This window comes from Canis aureus, chromosome 5 (assembly GCF_053574225.1).
Source record: "Canis aureus isolate CA01 chromosome 5, VMU_Caureus_v.1.0, whole genome shotgun sequence".
Lineage (NCBI taxonomy): Eukaryota > Metazoa > Chordata > Mammalia > Carnivora > Canidae > Canis > Canis aureus.
Window position 1 is genome coordinate 54,289,789 of NC_135615.1, and position 22,506 is coordinate 54,312,294.

The 22,506-nt window shown below is 44.4% G+C and overlaps 1 protein-coding gene across 7 annotated transcripts in view; it reads left to right on the forward strand.

The window, feature by feature from the left end:
• PIK3R1 (phosphoinositide-3-kinase regulatory subunit 1) overlaps positions 1-11,756 on the forward strand; it is an 81,340-nt gene extending 69,584 nt beyond the window's left edge. For 6 of the 7 annotated variants that reach the window (XM_077898036.1, XM_077898038.1, XM_077898037.1 and 3 more), the window contains 9 exons: positions 3,250-3,352; positions 4,032-4,130; positions 4,232-4,412; positions 4,617-4,742; positions 5,446-5,588; positions 5,789-5,965; positions 6,063-6,131; positions 6,714-6,884; positions 7,435-11,756. In XM_077898036.1, coding sequence (XP_077754162.1) covers positions 3,250-3,352; positions 4,032-4,130; positions 4,232-4,412; positions 4,617-4,742; positions 5,446-5,588; positions 5,789-5,965; positions 6,063-6,131; positions 6,714-6,884; positions 7,435-7,624 — 1,259 coding nt within the window. In that variant the 3' untranslated portion in view covers positions 7,625-11,756. Of the gene's footprint in view, positions 1-1,639; positions 1,822-3,249; positions 3,353-4,031; positions 4,131-4,231; positions 4,413-4,616; positions 4,743-5,445; positions 5,589-5,788; positions 5,966-6,062; positions 6,132-6,713; positions 6,885-7,434 lie in introns of those variants that run through there. The other variant, XM_077898041.1, reaches the window with a different exon arrangement.
• The last annotated feature ends 10,750 nt before the right edge of the window (positions 11,757-22,506 follow it).

Below are 22,506 nucleotides of genomic sequence, written 5' to 3' on the forward strand. Positions count from 1 at the left end.
GATAAGAGCCCGGCGGAGACACTCCTCCCCGCGGGGGCTCGGCGGGGGGCGGCCACGGGTACCGGGGAAGGGGCGCGCTTGCAGAGTGCTCGGCGTGGACCTTGGTGCCGGGCCAGGCGGCTCGGGAGACGTGGAAAATCACCTGTCTCCCCGCGCTCCTCCCGGGCGGCTTGCCCCGGGGTCCAGCGGCGCGACCGCGCTGTGCCGCGGGCCCCAAAGGCAGGGGGTGACCCTCTGGGCTGTGAGCCTGCCCCTGGCTGCTTTGGGGGGACGAGGACACATTTGCGTTCAGCAGGAAAAAAAAATTTTTTTTTTCTGAACCTTCCTGAGGACAGATCCCACCACCCCTTGGACCTGTGTGTGTGTGTGTGTGTGTGTGTGTGTGCGTGCGCGCGCGCCTGTCATTTTGAGTTTAGGAATAGCAAAGTGTCCCCGGGAGCGGGCTGCAGGGGTTGGGTTGAGCCTGCCTTCCTCATTAATGGGGAAGATGAATTGGACCAGACGGGACACAAGTGAACGGAGCTCAGAGAATGCCTTGCTCTGCTCCACTCTTTTCCATGATTTATACGGTAGGTGGGAAGAGCCCGTTGACAATGGGAAGCGTACATTAGGCTCTAGTGAGGGTGGCAGGATTATATGCAGAAGAGCTTTAAGGAACTAAAATTAACAGATTTATAGGGGAATTGATTTCTTTACATATTTGCCAACCAGGATTAACAGTCCCCAGAGTGAGGCATTTGAGATGGAGGGAGAGAAAAAAAAAAAAAACTCAGAGTGATTACATCACTCCCCCCCCCCCCCCCCCCAGCAGCATTAAGCCCATCTTCAGACTTCTGGTGCTGCTGGTGAGAAAGAGTTTGCAAATATCATTGCTTCCTCTACCCTCCTTTCTGAGGTACAGCCTCTTTCTCTCTGGAAGTTATAACTTACCTTGACTGGACTTTGAATTAGTAACATTAAATTTCTGCAGATAATATACACATCTTCATTCCTGTTAAGATTTTTCCATCATTAGCCCTTAAGGTTTAGTTTTTACCATGTTTGGTAGAAGGAGATTTTTCTTTCAATTGTGCTTTCTCCTGTGGTACGTTTGTAACAGTGTTTAAGTTCTGGGTTGTCAGTGCATTCTGTAGGAAAGAAATTAAATATCCAGAGTTCTTGATCTCTTCTGCCTTTAATACATACAGGAGGTACTTAAGGACTGGAAAACAGACCTTAAATATGCCATTTCCATGCATTTGTAAGATTTTTAAACCGAGGCATGATCAGGCTCTCTGTAAACCCAGATGCACTGGGGGAGAGGGGAGAAAAAAAAAAAAAAGCTACGTGCTGCAGCATATCAGCTTTTGTCAACCTGCCAACAGCGGAGCGTACCATGCTGCAAGGAGTAATAAAAAAGGAATTAGAAAACTCACTGGTGGAGGAGAATAGTCAAATTAAACACCTTTTTGAAACGATGTGCATGTATACATTGCCATTCTAGTAAATGTGGGTTCTCAGTGAGGTTGGGATTGTGTTAGGGCTGGATGTCGAAGAGAAATGATGAAGCAGGAGTGGTCTGGTGACATTTTTCTGACTTGATTGGCTGGGGTGTGTGATGTAATAGGTTACAGTGCAGCCCCTTATAGGTTTTAAAATGAATTCCAAGACACCATTACAAAGAAAGCCGGACTCTTTTCTTATAACTGAGCTCAGCCAAGGAAACTCTCGCACAAATGTACAACACTGTTTGGAATATGGAAGACCTGGATTTAGAATATGCTAAGACAGATATAAATTGTGGCACAGACTTGATGTTTTATATAGAAATGGATCCACCAGGTAATACTGCAGTATTCTTTTAGAAAGCTAGTTAATTTTGTGGCTTTTTTTTTTTTTTTTTTGACAACTACTGTAACTGATCCTCTTTCGATTTCTCTTGATTAACTTGTTCTAATTTAATAAAAATTAGCTTGATCAGAGCTTGGACATTACATGCTTTGCCTGTAGAAGCAAGCAGGTCAGGCTGTGTGTGGGGAATGCTTTTTCTTACTTGAACAGATAGGAATTGGATTCCAGTTTTTCACTAGTGTCTTTTGTTAATCGAGGTCCTTTGCTATTTGTGGGTTATAGTGTTGTGTGTCGTTCATACTGTTCCTGTAATTAAAATGATGCGTCCTTTGTGCTGCTTTTCTCTTGTGACAGTGGAGGAGGACAGTGTGGTACTTTGCAGTGATAACACTTGGTACTTGAGGGAACATGTAAAACCTAGCAGTGATTGCAACTCAGTCCTAGGTGACCTGAGACTGTTCTAAATCAAATGCCGAGACTTTGCCTGTTCTTATATTAAGATACCGGAATGGGAAAAGGAGTTGGCTTCCCATTATGCAGTCTTCCCCTTTATAAAATATTCTCGATAGACTCCTGAGAGGATTTTTTTTGCATGAAATACTAACCATCCTTTAAAACTTGTGACTCAGAATTCGGTTACAAACCCTAGCCTCATTTTGCTTCCTCAATTGTAGTCCAGCACTAGCCCTGCTCCCAATTAAGAAATTCAGAAACACTGCAGTCTTTTATTTGTCACCAATTGGTACAGGAATACTGATTTGACATTGAGGAAGAGGGATAGGGTTTTTCTTCACTCTTGGCATAGAGAGAACAATTTATCCAAAAGAATATTAACGTGAATACTTAAAGAGATTTGGGTCACAGATGAGTTTCTTAAAGTGGCTTTTGGCAGGATAGTGCCTGAAATACTAAGATTAGAGAAACCCAATTCCTCCTCTTAAAACATATTGCTTGTAGATGAGTTTTATTACAGCAACAGCATTTGTGGAGGACAGAAACCAAATTTGTCTTTTATAATTAAATAAGAGGAGGAAATTAAAGCCAACCCATGTGGTTTCTCCTGCTCATATGTTCACGGTTTCCTATTTTAGATGGATTTGATCAGGCCTGAAACTTTAATATAACTAGAGCCTAGAAGTAGGAAATGCCGGGACTCTGGATTCACTCTGAAATTCATTCACATGGCCAACCCAGTGTAGTTGTGAATCTGTAAGCTGTTCTCTCCCTTCTCCACTTTCCTTTCTTTTTGATCCATCCTCTGTGAAAGATGTCTTTATTTGTTTAACAAAACGGTCCTGTTTCATAGACTTGTGAATTATTGCTCTATTTCACAGTATTCTCAAGAAACTTAAATTAGACCTAAGTATTCGACTGTAGCTGGTATTTGCAAACAACTTTTTCTTTCTCTTTCATCTGCAGCATTGCCTCCTAAACCACCGAAACCTACCACTGTAGCCAACAACGGTATGAATAACAATATGTCCTTACAAGATGCTGAATGGTACTGGGGAGATATCTCAAGGTAAGGCTACAAACACTCTTTGAGTTTTCGCTCGAGAGAGAGAATTCTAGTTTTAGAGCAAGAAATGCACCAGCATGCTAAGTTCCATTTTTAGGATATCCTCCAACATAAGCATGAAGCATAGTTGGTTGTCTTCCAGGGAAGACCAAAGAGGTCCCAGAGCACTGGGGGGACTGTGGGTGCTGGCTGCCACAGGAAATTAAATCCTCGACAAGTTGTGTTATTTGCAGAAAATGTCAGGGAAGCCCCCAGGGTGATGTGGCACTGTCTAAAGGTGGGGCCCAAAGTCACTTTCTGTTAGGGAGAACTTGTTACGGTTAATGTTCTTGTCTGAGACACATCTTAAAAGGGCATCTTTATTGGTAGCTTTTTTTGAAGGGGGAGTAAGGAGTCCTTTCAGGGATCGGATCATGTCTTGTTGTGCTCATTTGTCAGTGTGTTTGGTTAAAAAATAAATGAAAACTTTGTCCCGCAGATAGACCATTACTGAAACAGGTAGTTTTTAGGTTTGTCTTTCTGTAATGAGGTGAAATTTGTAACATTTCTATATCAACAATACATGTGATCTGTAGGGGTGGGGGTTGGGGGGGTGATAGAGGAGCTCTGTGTCCTTTGTGTTTAGTTTGCTGTGAAGCTAAATGAAGAATCCTCAAGGTGAGCTTTGTTTTTTTCATTTCAGGGAAGAAGTGAATGAAAAACTTCGAGATACAGCCGATGGGACCTTTTTGGTACGAGATGCATCTACTAAAATGCATGGTGATTATACTCTTACACTAAGGTGAGTCAGGGAAGGTAGCAAAGGTTGAGGTGTGCAAGCAGACATTAAAACACATTTATTTAGAGAAGACCGTAACGCCCTTACGTCTGTTGTATCCACAGGAAAGGAGGAAATAACAAATTAATCAAAATATTTCACCGAGATGGGAAATATGGCTTCTCTGACCCACTGACCTTCAACTCTGTGGTTGAACTAATAAACCACTACCGGAATGAGTCTCTAGCTCAGTATAACCCCAAACTGGACGTGAAATTACTCTATCCAGTATCCAAATACCAACAGGTAATCGAAACAAAATTCTCCTGTTACAGTATTTAGACAAGATACCTTCACAGCGTTGTGAAGCAGATGAATCCCATGTAATGAGATGTTAATGACTTTTTACTTGTGATCACCAAAGGACGGTTTGATAATGGCTAAAACATTGACTCAATACCTGATCGACTGATGAAGTTCTCTCTCTCTTCCATTCTCTCATTCTTCCAGGATCAGGTTGTCAAAGAGGATAATATTGAAGCTGTAGGGAAAAAATTACATGAATATAACACTCAATTTCAAGAAAAAAGTCGGGAATACGATAGGTTATATGAAGATTATACCCGTACTTCCCAGGTGAGTTTTCTGCGAAAGTCAGTTGACTCTCCAGACTCTTAGTTACTAGAATCTGAGATGTGTCCTTTCAGTTTCAAGAAAAAGGTCAAGTTGAGCTCCTGCTATTGGAAAAGATTCTGTATTTGTAAAACACTGTTGATTATTCATAGCATCTCTAGACCTTTTACATGACCCTTATAGGTTCCAGAATAATAAGTACTTATGATAATTGAAGAGGCTGCTGTGAGTGTCAAGTGGATTTGACGTGATTCCTGAGTGCACTTTTTAGTTCAGAAAACTCGTCTAACCTCTGACATGGAGATGGGACCGTTAGGCCCCGTCATAAAGAAGCAGAGGCTCCCTTTAAGTGTTTTCCTAGAGGCTTAATCTTCTCGAGGCCGCGATGTATCTAGGACCACCAGAGGGAGTAGAAGGCAACGTGGATTCCCTAAAATTGCTGATAAAGGGGAATGGCTTTTAAAACAGTGAAAAGTATAGGAGATTGTCAGGCAGTCTTCTTTCAGAGACTGGGAACATTCCCAAAGGAAATGTGAGCTTCTGTGATACTATTTTAATGGGTTTTATGAATTAGATGCCTCGCTTGCTTACCAGAGGACTTCCATGCTAGATAGTAATAGCATCCGATGTCCCGACGCGTCTCACAGTAACACCTCATCTGTCCAGTGACAGGTATGACATTGTCTTATTAACCATTGTGTTGTAGGAAATTCAAATGAAGAGAACAGCTATTGAAGCATTTAATGAAACCATAAAAATATTTGAAGAGCAGTGCCAAAGCCAGGAACGGTACAGCAAAGAATACATAGAAAAATTTAAGCGTGAAGGCAACGAAAAAGAAATACAAAGGTTGGTGAACCGGGAGGGTTGTCCTTGTGTGAAAGAGAATCAGAATCCTCTATCAGAATCAGAACTGTGGAAAGGCAATCTTGCTCTCTGTCCTTCGACGAATAATTAAAAACAACAAAACAAAACCACACGACAGCCCGAGGAAGCCTTCTTTACCTGAAGAGGCTGGTGGATAACCTATGCCTTTCTCTCGCCTACAGGATTATGCATAATTATGAAAAATTAAAGTCCCGAATTAGTGAGATTGTGGACAGTAGAAGGCGCCTGGAGGAAGACCTGAAGAAGCAGGCGGCTGAGTACCGGGAGATCGACAAGCGCATGAACAGCATTAAGCCCGACCTCATTCAGCTGAGGAAGACGAGAGACCAGTACTTGATGTAAGTCCTGGAAGCTGAACCCCCCGTAGCGCCGCCGACGGACGGTTGCCAGAATTAAGGATAAATTAGGAATGAGTTTGCCTCCTCTGTTTTCCAGGTGGTTGACTCAGAAAGGTGTTCGGCAAAAGAAGTTGAATGAGTGGCTGGGCAACGAGAATACGGAAGAGTAAGTACTTACTGCAGGTGGGAGGGAGGCGGCCAAGGACTTTCCTTGTTTGAGGGAAAGGGAGCAATTGGACCAAGTTTGGAAGAGCCCCTATAAACTGTTAAAAAAAAAAAAAAAAGGCAGAGTTTAGGGAAGGAGGACGCAGCTCTGGTTTTTCCTGACGAGGCTGTCAAGGGACACTGTGTCCTCCACGCAGGCCCTGAACATCTGAAAACTCCCAGTGTGTTTTGGGAACGATTAGGAGTGGGGAGAAGAAAGACAATTACAGTCAGTGTCGCCCTGAAGCTCAAGTATGGGTTTTGTTTGGATTATTTGCACGCTGGCAGTGCTCTTGGTCCGTTTCCTGATCAGAACTGGACAAACAGGACTGGTTGACACCTTCCTCTGGGCCCAGCTACTGCGTCGTAGTTCCTGCCTAGAAAAGAGCAGGAGGGTGACTTACTGGCATTCTCTGCCCAGTGAGATCACAGGGCTGGCTGAGCTGGGGGAGAAGGGGGCAGGCCGGGGAAGCTGTGGGTGGGAGGAGGGCGGTGGGCCTGATGCCCCCAGCCTCACCCAGGCCCTCTCCCTCCGCCTCTCTAGCCAATACTCGCTGGTGGAAGATGATGAGGACCTGCCTCACCACGACGAGAAGACCTGGAACGTGGGCAGTAGCAACAGGAACAAAGCTGAGAACCTTCTACGGGGGAAACGGGACGGCACCTTCCTGGTCCGGGAGAGCAGTAAACAGGGCTGCTATGCTTGCTCCGTGGTGTATGTATCTCCAGCCGCCGTGTGGTCAGCTCAGGGAGAGCAATGGCCAGGCCCTTGTGATGAGGGCCCCTGGGGCATAAGTAGTCTCCAGACGCGAAAGAGAAGTTTTGGATCACTGCTCTCGCTTCAGAAAAGCGAGTGTCCTCTAGGAAGGAAAAGGTTCTAAAAATACACCACCTTCCCTGAGCTCCCTTCCACTTAAGCAGAGCAATCATCCCAGACGCAGTCAGGACTTCTGGGCCCAGAGGACAGGAGAACAGAGGATAAATGCAAAGTTAAGGGCAGGCCAGCCTGAAAGACTCCTACGGATGCTTGGAGGAAGAGCGCAGCCCCCCAGCCCCGCCTGCCAGCACATACATGCATGCGGTAGCCTGTCTCTCAAGGCCACCATGTTCGATTTCTCCCATTTTAAAGATGCAAAGACAGTGGCTCCGTGAGGCTGGGTTCCGGGCGCAGGTGGCTCAGCCGCTAAGTGCCCCCTGGGGGTCCTGCCCTGGTGCAGGACCAGCTCACGAGGCATTTGTTCTCTCTCCTTCTCTCGCCCCCGCAGGGTGGACGGCGAGGTCAAGCATTGCGTCATCAACAAAACGGCCACTGGCTACGGCTTTGCCGAGCCCTATAACCTGTACAGCTCCCTGAAAGAACTGGTGCTCCATTACCAACACACCTCCCTGGTGCAGCACAACGACTCTCTCAACGTCACACTAGCCTACCCGGTATATGCACAGCAGAGGCGATGAAGCGCTTGGCCTCGGATCCTTCTCCTGAAGTGCAGCCACCCTGAGGCCTCTGGAAAGCACAGGGCTCCTCTCCAGCCTGACCTGTAATTGAGCTGCGGAAACGAAGCCGTCTGCCTGCAGATGGGACTCGAGCTTCCGACGACCACAGAGTAGAGGGGGAGACACGCAGCCCAGCACCGTGCGGTGACCATAACGTTTCTACTCTGGAGTGCTTGTCCTTACTTTAGTTTTTTTTTTTTTTTTAACCCCGGTTTTTTCGGGGGGGTTGGGGCGGGGGTTTAATTTAAGCCACAACAACCCACCACACAAAGAGAAAAAGAAATGCAAAAATCTCTGCGTGCAGGGACAAAGAGGCCTTTAACCATGGTGCTTGTTAATGCTTTCTGAAGCTTTACCAGCTCAAAGTTGGGACCTTGTAGACCAGAGGGTGGACGGGCTCCAGAGCCCCGGCCTGGGAGCACTCGAGCCGGGCTGGTTGAGCCTGGGGGTTGCTGTGCACGGTGGACCCAGACACGTCGCACTGTGGATTATTTCATTTTCTAACAAATGAACGATATGTAGCAGAAAGGCGCTTTGGCTCACAAGAGACGTTTTGGGAGAACGTCGTCGGCTCGCGTACGTTCAGAGGAGGAGAATCTGTTGTAGCGGAGTGCCAGAAAGTGTGGTGTTTAAAACTTTAAAAACAACCCCACCAACAGAAAAAAACAGAGCTTGGACAATAGGACTTTCAATGACCTTCATTATATAAAATATGTACATAACAATGGATGACTGACTAACTATCAAATAGATGGATTTGTATCAATACCAAATAGCTTCTTTTTCGTTTTGCTGAAGGCTAAATTCACAGTGCTATGCAATTCTTGTCGTTATCTCAGTTTTAAATGTACCTTCAGAATAAGCTTCCCCCACCCCAGTTTTTGTTGCTTGAAAATACCGTGTCTCTGATTCTTTTGGTTGTTGTTATTCGTTTGTGATTCTTTCCCTTTTTTTTTTAAATGTACAGGATGCCAGTAAAAAAAAAAATGGCTTCAGAATTAAAACTATGAAATATTTTACAGTTTTTCTTGTACAAAGTACTTGGCGATTAGCCCAAGGTTAAAAAGTTCATAACAGATTTTTTTTTTTTTTGGACTAAATGTTTTGTTGGGCAGTGCCTGATAAGCTTCAAAGCTGCTTTATTCAATAAAAAAAAAGAGAAAGATATATAAATATGACAAAGTATCGCTGAGTTCAACAATGTTGTTTTAAGACTCAAAATACGGTACCTGGTAATGTCTGTTTCATGAAGAATTGTGAACTTCTTGAATCTTGGGGGGGATGCAGCAAAGGGATGTACAGGCGGGTGGAGGGAGGGTGGCGGGATGGTAATGCACTTTCTCATGACTACAGAGAAGGGAGTAACTTCTAACTTCAGTCTTTTCCCACTTGGATCTGCTAGTTATCCTACATCCCTGACAAGCACGGACCCGCTGCGGCGGCAGGTCAGATACTGTAGGTCTTAGGGAGACAAAGCCAGCCTCGCGGGGCCAGGGGTCCCCACCGTTGTTTGGAACGCTGATGTCAAGGTAGAGCCGCTGCCTTGAGAACACGCGTCTCTAACACTAGACGGCCCATCACAACCAATAAATGTTCATTTCAGGAAGCGCACGATCTGAAAAAATATTTTCCTCTGCACGTGTTTCACGTGCCTGCCCTTTTCCATTCAACTGAGATCATGGAGCAAACACACACGGATCGTAGCTGCTGCTGCTGGGCTGGGCTGGGCTGTGGAGAGCTCGCTCGAGTCACGGCCGTTGGAGGAACCCTAACCGCCCCTGCAGGTCACCCGAGTCATTAACCGTACGTGCCCCCGCTGCTGTGGGGGAGAGGCAGGCCTCTTAGGGCCTCCCCTCGTGTGAGGCAGGAGGCAGCCGTCTCTCCCCGGCTTAACATAACCCATGTGGTGCAAACTGGCCGTGAGGCGGGAGCAACCGAACAGCAGTGTGGACAGGCCCAAGCCTGGGAGGGGGCAGTGGGATCTTAGGACCGCAGCTCTCCTCTGCCAGGGCTGACGCAGCCGCGGCTTTATCTCAGATACTGCGGGGAGGGCTGCTTTGTTTGGGTTTTCAATGTAGTTGCTCTTAAAAATTCCTCGGAAATAGCCTAGCAGCTGACTTAATCCACCGCAGAATGTATTTTTTTTTTCTTTACATTATTCTCTTCGTATCAAGCGCAAGAACCGGTCTTACAGCCAGACTGTCAGCCCTGAAGCCTGACTGTACTGATCTGTCTCCCTCTCATCTCCACACGGCCGAGGATTTCCCTGGTTGTGTAGTCCGTAAGTGTCAACTTTTGAAACTGTCCTTTCACTTCACACGGAAGCCCAGCGATGCTCTGATAGTAGCTTATGAACCAGCCTTATGCTGGTGGGAGGTTTTTTTGTTTTTGTTTTTGTTTTTTGTTTTTTTTGGTAGCCCATCCACACATGCTATTAACTCTGATTTTCATTGAGCATCTAAAGTATAAGATCTAAGATGTTTCATGCAAAGATAGTCTTATTAACGTTTTTTGGTTTGACACTCTTCCCCCAAGGTGGTGTGGTGTTCAGGCACCTGCCTTATTTTTGCATTTTGCAAACATAAAAATGCAAGTGGGTTTCTCTCAACAGCGAAGGCAGGATGCTTTGTTCCCTTTTACAGCGAGTGACCCCGAAGCTCTGATGTTAGGCCTCCGCCATGTGCCACTCTGAGTGCGGGTAGCGTGCCCACCGCATTCGTCCTTCTAGGTGTTTGACCAGGAGGGATCTTCGGGTTCAGTCAGTCATCTCCTAATAACACCAAGTGGCTGGTTAGTAAAAAGGGACACAGCAGAGGCACTCCTGATAACTGCTCTCATGCAGGCATCCATCCTCCCCACCCACGGTAGCATCCTCCACAGAAAAGCCAGAAGGCAAACGAGCTGCAGCAAGGCTCTGAGGGGGCTGTACCCTGGGAGCTCTGAGACCCAGTACTACACCCAAGAGAAAAATCCTAACCCCACGAGAAGGCAAAAAGCATGTTGTTTGCGACATCTGACCAGTTCGCGGCCCTTGAGCTATGTATATATGTATATGTGCATGGACTGTTTCCAGTACACCTTTCAGCCAAAACAGATCCACAGTCGTTGAGTTCAAGTACACAACCAGCACATGTCTAGTACAATTCTTGTGGATGTGTATGGGTGGGGTTTTTTTTTTTCCCTTTGAAGTGGCTTTGTTTTGTCTTCTAAAGGTGAACCTTTGCAAGTGAAGCGAGAAGTTCATAATTCTTTGGCTTTTCCCTGCTTTGTAAAGTTCCTCCTCTGGGTGAGCTGGTCTGGATGACTCGCTTAGCTTGGAAATCCTCATTTTCAGTGTGTCGAGTCGAAATGTGTTTGTGTGAGCTGTCACTGTGGGGAACCAAGTGCTTTGTCACATAGCTGGTTATGGCCTAGTAACGTGTTTGGGAGTCCTACTGATGTTCCTTCGCGGGAGAAAAAGTGCTGGTTTTAACACCTGTGCTTTTGCTATGCATGGTATCTAGTTGGAGAGCCGACCCTGAGAGTTGAGTTCAGGGTCTTCTAAGAAAGGGGCAGTTTAAAGCACAATGCCTCGCATGGGACAGAGTTCGAAAATGCCAAATTCTTATTTTTCTACAAATCGGGTTACATAAAGTATTGGTATCATGAGTAGCCAGGGAACAGAATTGGGTTCATTGGCAACACTATCCAACTTCACATTAAACTTGTCACCATGAGATAGCATTAGCTGCCCAGGATGCTGCTATTTAAAAAAAAAAAAAAAAAAAGGAAAAAAAAAAGAAAAGGCAAAACAAAAAAAAAAACTCATTTATACGTGTGTATTTTTTAAAGCTACAATCTGTTCGATGTTTTTACAAATCTGTTTATATGACATTGTTAAAATAAAAGTTGGTCTTTTGACGAGAGGGAGGATGTCATGATCAGTTGTAATTTTGCCTTTACAAGGCAACTGGGCCGGGGGTGGGGTGGGGGGAGTGCACCTCCTTGACATTTTGTTCAAGCTGTAGATTCAGTGGAGCTACGTCTTGTTTTAAGTTGCTTCAATGCATTGTATTAGGTCTTCAAACAGAATAAAGATTGTTTTGAAACTTAAGTCCTGCCTTGGAATGTCCATCGTGCAGAAGAGAGGCTTCTCAAACGGCTTCTCTCGCCTCGTGCCCGGCCCGTAGCCTCCCCAACCTGGTTTGCATCCCATTAGCCCATTACTCCATTTCTGGAAAGCGAAAGAGACGCTAGGCGGCCCCAAGGAGGATGAGTTAGTGTCACCGGCAACATTTCGCCTGGTCCTTAATGATGAAAACCCGCACCTCTGGGCCATGTCCTGTCAACGCACGTCCCTGCCGCAGGGCCACCGCCTGGCCATCCTTTCCCCCGTCCACACCAGCCACCCCCAGACCTTCAGGATTGTTCTCGACACACTGCGCTCTGTTAAGGCAGCCACTGTCTGTCCCCGGCAGCAGGGCCGGCCATGAGGCCCTGGCCCACGTGCACGAGTGGGACACGGGGTATGACGTGCACTCGGGGAGCTAAACTAGACTCTACACTGAGGTTTCTCTCTGCGGCATCTCGTCGGCATGCACAAACCATTCTTAACGTGAGAGAACTTGCCTATTTGTCTTTATTGCCGAGCACGTTCCGGGCGGGGGGCACCTTGCCTGTATGCGGCACTAGTTGAACACGTGGGGACAGTGAGGGGCCCAGATGGGAAGGCCTGGGCAGTGACGGGAGTGAGGGGCACAGGATGCCAATCTCCACGGCGTGGTGAGGCCAATCCACTTCCTGCTGCCCTCGCCAGCCCCCCTCAGTTCTGCAGCACACGGAACTCTCTAGAACCCTCTGGATTCCAGGTCCTCAGTCTTGCTGTGGCACCAACTCTTGCCAGACAAACCCTCTCTCCAAGATTTCGGAGCCCCCCCCCCCCCGATACTCTGCTGCTCAGCAGAAGCTTCTGGCTTCTGAGCTATACCATCAGTGCCTTGTTCCATTTGGATCTAGCCCAGGGGTGGGAGCAGCCTTCTGCTATTGCTAACTCTCCGCATCCCCTCACCAGTGCCTGTGGTTTCTGAGCTGTTCCATCACACAAGGAACCAACTCTCCTGATTTATTCAATCCCTTGAGCTAGAAGTTTTTTTTCCCCTGGTTGATCTCCAATTAATAAACCATCTACGTATCCACTGACCACGTCTTATACGTGATCCCATTTAATCCTTTCACAATTTTGAGGTTAAAGACCATGTCCCCATCCACCGTTCAATGATGTACTCAGATCATGCAACAGTTAGAGCCCATAGTGCAACGCCTACGGGGTCTGACTCAAGCCAGAGCTCTCCACCCCGATGCCCTAACTGCCTTCCAATGGAAAGTCATGCTAGGACGTTGAGAAAAGTTAACCGGTTACTCTTCCTGATGGGAATCTAACCATGTGGTTCTCCATCGGTGGACCGTGCACACGTGGCCAATGGCAGGAAATGGCGTAGGTTTGCTTTAGACTGGCGGGTTCCTAATAGCATTAGCACCAGCACGACTTGGAAACCTGTCAGAAGTGCAGATTCCAGGTCTTCACACCTGAACTACTCCCTCAGAGTAGGACCCAGCCATCTCTTTCAACCAGCTCTCTGATTTTAACACATCCTATAGTTCGAGGATCACTTCTTAAGATCACCTGATTGTTGAAATCGTACTACCAGTATTTTAATTAAAAGCCACCACCGTTATTGAGTGATGGAAATATATTTTACTTTGTTTTTTAAAATTTTTTATTTATTTATGACAGTCACACAGAGAGAGAGAGAGGCAGAGACACAGGCAGAGGGAGAAGCAGGCTCCATGCACCAGGAGCCCGACGTGGGATTCGATCCCAGGTTTCCAGGATCGCGCCCTGGGCCAAAGGCAGGCGCTAAACCGCTGCGCCACCCAGGGATCCCTATATTTTACTTTGTGATAGAATTTTCATTCATAGCATAGAGTCTGTATAGAAAATAGGCTGGTTTTCAGTTTCGGAAGCCTAGCCTGTTCTTAGCTATCTTTAACCAGCCGCAGCAACTTGGGCAACTCCACTCAGCCATCCAAGCCTCTGACTCCTTATCTGTGAAAATAAAGTTATGAGTCCACATACCCCCAGACGCTAGGGTGTGATGTAGTGGACTGAATGAGCCTACTCGCTCCCCTGGTTTTCCGTTTACCATGTGGCCACAGTCCTAACCCACAAGAGAACTGGCACCTGCAGATCCCCACAGCTGAATCACAACTGGCCCCTCGTGCTGTCAGTGCCCACGACCAAGAATGCATGAGCAGAATTAGAGTCCATGAACTAGCTGATGTCTTAAGGCTACATTTCAGGTGAGTCAAAATGTAGAAGACAAGTTCTTGACAACGTGAAAGGGAGTGGAATTTGGAAATGACATCTTGTTGATCTATCTAAAGCATGAGGACTGGGTCAGAGGACGTTGCCTACCAAACCCTGTGGGGCTTGGCAGGAGGCAAGCGACTGTGGTATGTGAAGAATGGATACTGTACCAGCCCATTCAACGTTTTTTTTTTTTTTTCTCAACTTTCCCCTTAAGAAGTCTGACTAAAAACAAGAATTTTGTAAAGACTTAAATGTAAGTCTAGAAACCACAAAACTCCTAGAAAAAAAAACAAACAAACAAACAACAAAAACAGGATAAAAGCTCCCAGACATGGGTCTTGGCAATCATTTTTTGGATGTGACCCCTAAAGCATAAGTGACAAAGTAAATAATAAGCGTGGGACTATGTTAAACTAAAAAGCTTCTTCACAGCAAAGGAAACGATTGACAAAATGAAAAGACAATTTGTGGAGTGGGAGAAAATGCAGACCCTCTCTCAGATAAGGGGTTAATATCCAAAATACATAAAGAACTCAGAAAACTCCAGAGTAAACCCAAAGAATCCGATTTAAAATATGCAGAATGCCCGAAGAGAAATTATTCCTCAGAAGACAAGTGAACGGCTGAAGGCACATGAAAAGGGAGCCTATGTCACTAATCAGGGAAATATGAGTCAAAACCAGGATGAGCTAGCACTTCACACCTGTCCAAATGCTTATTATTAGCAAGTGACGTAACCGAGCCGGGGACATGGTTGGTCTTGTGAGGGGAAGCAAAGTCAGGGATGACCTAATGACCATTCATGCACTGAACACCAAAAGCATCTTAGCACATGGGAGCGTCATGCTGAGCCCACCGCCCCTCCTCCTGGCCAGGGCAGCACCATGCCGAGAGATCTCCCCTGAGCTCACAACTCCTCCAGTGGAACAAGTGAGGCCAGCTGTGACATTCAGCCTCCACGGCAGTGGGGGATCAGTTCTTGAGAGCCCCTTGCTTCTGGTTTTGTCCCACAGAGATCACAGGTGATTCTGTAGGACTTAACCACATTAACCACCTGGGAATCTGATTGTAACCCTGAAAGGAGGAGGGGTTTCCCTCGACAGCAATTCCTACCTGTAGAGCCCAAGGAATAGCTCCCACCCAGCAGTTTTGCTCATCTGCAGAACCATGTCCAGGATGCTGTGTGACCAGGGAACTTGGCAGAGTTCAGGTAAGCCCAATCAGGGCCCTCAAACAAAATGGCTCTGCCAGCCCCAAAGTCTGGTCTGCCAGTGTCCAGGCAGAAAGGCTGAGTCACGGTCCCAACCGCTGCAGATCATGGTCCGCAGGCCCTACTGACAGGACAGGCTGTGTGATCCACATCATTCAAGCCAGGAGACAGGCAGGTGAAGCTCATCACCCTCAGAGCAAACCCAGTGGCCCTGTTTGGTCAGGGAACCTGGGGGCACAGGTCTGCTTAAGACCACAAAAAACCTTGGTGGCCTTGGAGCTACTTCTCCCACTGCATGAGGCAGAGAAACTAATTCATACACCATCTTATCACTGAGTGCAACCTTCAGCCTGCCTGACCAGGGAACCTGACCCAAACACACAGGACGGTGCAGAGCCCAACCGTGAGCCTTGCTTACAGCTGGACTTGCAGAGGGCACAGGCCATGGCACTTCCTGTCTGCAGAATAACACCGGGTGCCTCTCCTGACCAGGATATTCAGTGTACAACACTGCCTGGTTTGGGTCTCCAAACAATGAGCCAGGTGGGCCCTAGGACCCAACCTGTTGCCCTGCCAGGGCAAGGAAACTAATTTACAGCCCCATCTACTGCTGAGTATAGCACCCAATCCGACTGTCTAGTAAGCCTGACCAGAAAATCTAGGCAACTACACAGCCCATCCTACAGCCTCATTTGTCCAGGAAACCAAAACAGCAGTCCTATCCAGCTGTTCTGTGTCATACCATCCCTCCCACTCCTCCTGATGACCTCGGAGCGTGAACAGTTGCCTCACCCCAAAATAGATGCTAATACCAGGCCCCATCTGCCCAAGAACGTTATCAGCAGACATGTCCCAAAAACCTTAGCTGAACTGACTAATGAAAAACTGTCTCTGCCAAAATGAACTAGCAAAAGCTGGGAGGGGAAACCACTCACTCAAATGTGCAGATACCAATGTAAGAAATCAAAGATCATCAAAAATCAGGTAAATATGATGCCATCCAAAGGAACTAATAAAACTAATAACTGTCCCTAAAGAAATGGAGATCTATGAACTGTCAGACAAAGAATTCAAAATAATCCTCTTAAGGAAATTTAATGAATTACAAGAATGCACAACTAAATGAAATTAGGAAAATAAGGCATTAACAAAACGAGAAATTCAACAAAGAAAGGGAAACCATCAAAAAGAAAAACAAACCCCAAACAGAAATCCTACAGTGGAAAAATGTAATAACTGAAGTGAAGCATTCAATAAAGAGCTTCAAAAGCAGACTAGACCGTGAAGAAGGAACAAGCAATTTGCAACTTAAGACATTTGAAATTAACTAGTCAGAGGAGCAGAGAGAAAAAAGAATGACGAGTGAAGAAAGCCTACAAAATTCATAAAACACAAAGAAACATTATTCTCATTATGGAATCCCAGAGGGATGAGACAAGGAAAAGGACAAAAGGGATATTTAAGGAATTAATGGCTAAAAACTCCACCAAGATGAGGAGAGAAGCAAACATTCAGATCCAAGAGGCGAAAAGATCACAAAAAGGTTGAAACCAAAGAGGGCTACACTAAGATACATTATAATTAAATTGTCAAAAGTCAAAGACAAAGAATTTTAAAAGCAGCACGAGAAAAGAAGTTAACTCCAAGGGAACCCCTGTCCTAAGTTTATCAGCAGTTTTCTAAACAGAACGTTTCAGGCTGGGAGATAGTATGATGATATATCCAAAATATTGAGGGGGGAAAAAAACCTGTCAACCCAAAACACTATACCTAGCAAAGCTGTTCTTCAGAAATGGAGGAGGGATAAAGACTTTCCTAAACAAGCAAAAGCTGAGAGAATTCATCTCCAATAGACTTGCTTTACAAGAAATGCTAAAGGGAGTTCATAAAAACCTAAGGCAGCATTGTAAAACTCACTAGTTGTGGTAAAAACAAACAAACAAACAAACAAACAAACATAGTCAAAACTGGATTCCATAATATGGTAATGGCTGTCATTCACTTATGATTCTAGTTTAAAAGTTAAAAAACAGGAATCCCTGGGTGGCTCAGTGGTTTAGTGCCTGCCTTCAGCCCAGGGCATGATCCTGGAGACCCAGGATCGAGTCCCACATTGGGTTCCCTGCATGGAGCCTGCTTCTTCTCCTTCTGCCTGTGTCTCTGCCTCTCTCTCTCTCTCTCTGTGTCTCTCATGAATAAATAAATAAAATCTTCAAAAAAGTTAAAAAACAAATACAATAAAATAACCCAAATACAGCTATCTGTTATTAGTTACACAGACTAAAACATATAAACTGTAACATCCGTAATCTAAAATCTGAGGGGAAGGAGAATAAGTGTAAAGCTTAGGAATTCTACTGAAGCTCTTAGTTTAAAGTAAGGCACTGTAGCTTTAACACATTTTAGGTAAAACTTGGGATAACTTGGAAAAAACCTGTCATAATTTTATGAGAAACCCCCAGGGAAGATGGCAGGGTAAGAAGATCCTAAGCTCACGCTGTCCCATGGATTTAACTAGATAACACCCACATCAGTGTAAATAACCTAGAAAACAGAGCAAAGACTGGCAGAGCAGATTCTCCACAGCTAAACGTAGAGAAGCAGCCACATCGAAGTGGGACTGTCCACAGGAGGGTAAGACGCTGCGGGGCACAGAGGTGAAAGAAATGGACCCTCACACCAGGAACCCTAGGCCTGGGGAACCTGCAAAGGAAAGACAACCCTCCGTAACATTTGAGACTTTGAAAATTAGGCCAAAATGCAGGAGTTCTTACAATCAGTGAGCTTAATGTCTGGACCTTTAAAAATCTGTAGTCTCAGCTCTGGGAGACCCAAAGGGCAAGAGAAAACTGAGTCCCTGCCCTTTGAAAGACAGCACAACAGACAGCCCTGCAGAAATGCAGCATAGAAGCAATAGCTCTCAGAGCATGTGCTGGAGGGGCAGGGGTTGTCCAGACATTTCTCCAAGAACAAAAAAGCTTTTGCTTCCCGCTTCCCAGCCTAGATATGTGGACACCTACAGGAACCGGTGCAGCACCAATATTCTCCACCTAACTTGCTGTGATGATGCCCTACCCCTGCATTCTCCTGCAGACATGACCCCTGCAGCCAGGCATTTGGTCTAAGTCCCCTCCCATAGCAGACCTGTGAATATCTTGCTAACACTGCGCCCCTGCTCCCAAGTTTTCCTGCAAACCCACCCCCTCCAATGTGCCCTTAGCTGGAGCCCAACCAAACCAATGCTACAAGCCTGCCAGAGCAAGCAGACCCAACAGGGGCTGACATCACTACAGTGACTCCTCCCCTGGGGCAGGGAGAAGATATCCACACACATAGCAGTCCAAATGCAACCCCCAGAGTGGGCTCCTGGCAGGCATGGGATTTGACTGTAGGGTCTGCCCACCAATGAAAGCATCTCGAGGAATAACGATAGGGAAAGTGCCTGCAGTTAGTTCCATGCTATTGCATCTCTGGCCAAGTGCCTGACCTGACACAACTCAAGTCCACTGCAACCCCAGACTAGCCCACTAACAGCACAGGAACCAAACCCTGCCCACAACAGACAAAGTGAGCATTGCAGATGACTGGACTGAAGGAAAAAGTGGCTTGGCCACAACAGTAGGGCACATGCAACACACACAGGATGCATTGCTGAAGTGCCAGGTTCTGGTGAGCAGGGCACTATAAGGACTCTTCTTCATAAGGCCACTACTTTCAAAGTAGGGTGGACAAAATGAGGAGACAGAGGGATATCTCCTAAACAAAAGAACAGGACAAAATCCCAGCAAGAGAGCTAAAGGAAACAGAGATAACTAATATGCCTGATAGATAATTTCTAGTAATAGTCATAAAGATACTCACTGGACTTGAGAATAGAGTGGAGGACCTCAGTGAGACCCTCAACAGACACAGAAAATACACAAAAAAATCAGAAATAAAGAATGCAATAACTGAAATTAAAAATACACCAAATGAAATAAATAGTAGACTAGAGAAAGCAGAAGAATGGATTAGTGACCTGGAGGACACAGTAATGGAAAGCAATCAACCTGAACAGGGGAGAGAAAAAGTATAATTTAAAAAATGACAATAAACTAGGGGAACTCAGCAACATCATCAAGTGTACTAACATTCTCATTATAGGGATCCCAGAAGGAGAAGAGAGAGAGGCAAGCAGAAAAATTATTTGAAGAAATAATAGCTGAAAACTTTCCAATTCTGGAGAAGGATCAAGGAGGCACAGGGAACCCATAACAAAATCAACCCAGGGAGGTCTACACCAAAACACATGGTAATTAAAACGGCAAAAAAGTTGTGATAAAGAGAATTTTTAAAACATTAAGGTAAAAGAAAACAGTTAGAAGGGAAATTCCATGAGGCTATCAGTGGATTTTTCAGCAGAAATTTTGCAGGCCGAAAGAGACAAAGAAGGACACTATTTAATCATAAAGAGAACAGTCCAGCAAGAAGATATAACAATTGTAAATATTTATGCAACTGATACAGGAGTACCCAAATATATAAAGCAGCTAATAATAAACATAAATGAAGTAATTGATAGTAATACAGTAATAGTAGGAGACATTAACACTCCGCTTACATCAATGGATAGATTATCCAATCAGAAAATCAGCAAGCAAAAGGGACTTTGAATGACACATTGGACCAGATGGATCTAACAATATTCAGAACATTATATCCTAAAACAGAATACAAAATCTTCAAGTACACATGGAACATTCTACAGAATAGATTACAAATTTCAAGTCTTAACAAAATCGAAAAGAATGAAGTCATAGGTGGAATTTAAGAAACATAACAGATGAATAATGAGGAAGGGAAGGAAAAATAAAATAAGATGAAAATTGAGAAGGAGGAAAACCATAAGAGATGCTGAACTCTAGGAAACAAACTGAGGGTCACTGGAGGGGAGGTGGGTAGAGGGAAGGGATAGCTGGGTGAGGAACATTTAGGAGGACAAGCGATATAATGAGAGCTGGGTGTTATATACAACTGATGAGTCACTAAATTCTACCTCTGAAACTTATTAAAAAAAAAAAGAATGCAGTCAGACCATGCATCTATTCTGACCACAATGCCATAAAGTTAGAAATCAACCATAAGAAGAAATCTGGAAAGAACACAAATACATAGAGGTTTAATAACATGCTACCAAACCATACATCAGTCAATTATGAAATCATAAAAAAACATAAAAAAATACATGGAGACAAATGAAATTGAAAACACAAAAGTTCACAATCTTTGGGAGGCAGTAGGTGGTGTTCTAAGAGGGCAATGTATAGCAATTCAGGCCCACCTCAGAAGAAAAATCTCAAGCAACCTAACCTTACACCTCAATGATCTAGAAGAGAACAAACAAAACTCAAAACCAGTAGAAAAGAGGAAATGATAAAATTAGGGCAGAAATCAACAAAATAAAACTAAAGAAAACAACAATAGAACAGATGAATGAAACCAGGAGCTGGCTCTTTGAAAGGATCAACAAAATTGATAAACCTGTATCCAGACTCATTAAAAAAAGAGTGCTCAAACAAAATCAGAAATGAAAGGGGAGAAATAACTGACATCACAGAAATACAAAGGATTGTAGGAGATTATGAAAAATTACATGCCAACAAACCGATAACCTAGAAGAAATGGATAAACTCCTATAAACATACAACCTACCAAAAATGAAGCAGGAAGAAAGAAAATTTGAACAGACTGATAACCAGCAATAAAATTGAATCAGTCATCAGAAAACTCCCAACAGACAGAAGTCTAGGACCAGAATCCTTCAAAGGTGAATTCTACCAATTATTTAAAGAAGAGTAAATACCCATTCTTCTCAAACTATTCTAAAAAAAATGGAAGAAGGAAAGCTTTCAAATTCATTCTATGAGGCAGCATAACCCTGATACCAAAATGAAATAAAGACACCACAAAAAAGGGACGCCTGGGTGGCTCAGTGGTTTAGTGCCTGCCTTGGGCCCAGGGCATGATCCCAGAGCCCTGGGATGGAGTCCCGCATCTGGCTCCCAGCGTGGAGCCTGCTCCTCCCTCTGCCTGCGTCTCTGTCTCTCTTTCTGTGTCTCTCATGTATAAATAAATAAAATTAAATTAAAAACACCACAAAAAAGAAAACTGGAAGCCAATATCTCTGAAGAACACAGATGCAAAAACCCTCAACAAAATATTAGGAAACCAAATCCAACAATGTATTAAAAAAATACTACTCACCATGATCAAGTGGGATTAATCAATCAACATGATACATCACATCATGAAGAGAAGATTAAAAACCATATGATTATTTCAATAGATGCAGAAGGTTCAACATCTATTCATGTGATAAGAACCCTCAACAAAAGAGGCTTAGAGGGAATATACTTCAACATAATAAAGGCAATATATGGAAAAACCCACAGCTAACATACTCAACGGGGGAAAACTGAAAGCTTTGCCCCTAAGGTCAGGAACAACATAAGGATGTCCACTCTCATCAGTTTTATTCAATGTAGTACTGGAAGTCCTAGCCACAGCAATCCAACAAGAAAAAGAAATAAAAAACATCCAAACTGATAAGAAGTACAACAGTCACTCTTTGCAGCTAACATGCTACTATATATAGATAGATAGATAAATAGATATAGATTTAGATAGAAAATCCTAAAGACTCTACCAAAGACTATTAGGACTGATAAATGAATTCAGTAATATCACAGGATACAAAATCAATAACAGAAATCCATTGCATTTCTATAAACTAATAATAAAGGAGAAAAAGGAATTTAAAAATCTCATTTACAATTGCACAAGAAAGAAAAAAATACCCATAAATTAACTTAACCAAGGAGGTAAAAGACCACTACTATGAAAACTGTAAAACACAGAAGAAAGGAATTGAAGATGACAAATAAGAAAGATGTTTCACATTCATGGATTGGAAGAACAAAGATTGTTAAAATATCCATACTACCCAAAGCAAACTACAGATGTAATGCAATCCCTACCAAAATACCGGAAGCATTTTTCACGGAACTAGAAACATTTTTTTAAAACCATAAAAGACCCCACATAACCAAAGCAATCTTGAAAAACAAGAACAAAACTGGAGGTATCCCAATCTCAGATTTTAAGATACACTACAAAGCTGTAGCATCAAAACAGTATGGTACCAGCACAAAGAGAGAGACGGCCATCAAAGATGGCCATCAATGGAAAGGCCAGAAATAAGCCCGAATAAGATCAATTAATCTTTGACAAAGGAGTGAAGAATAT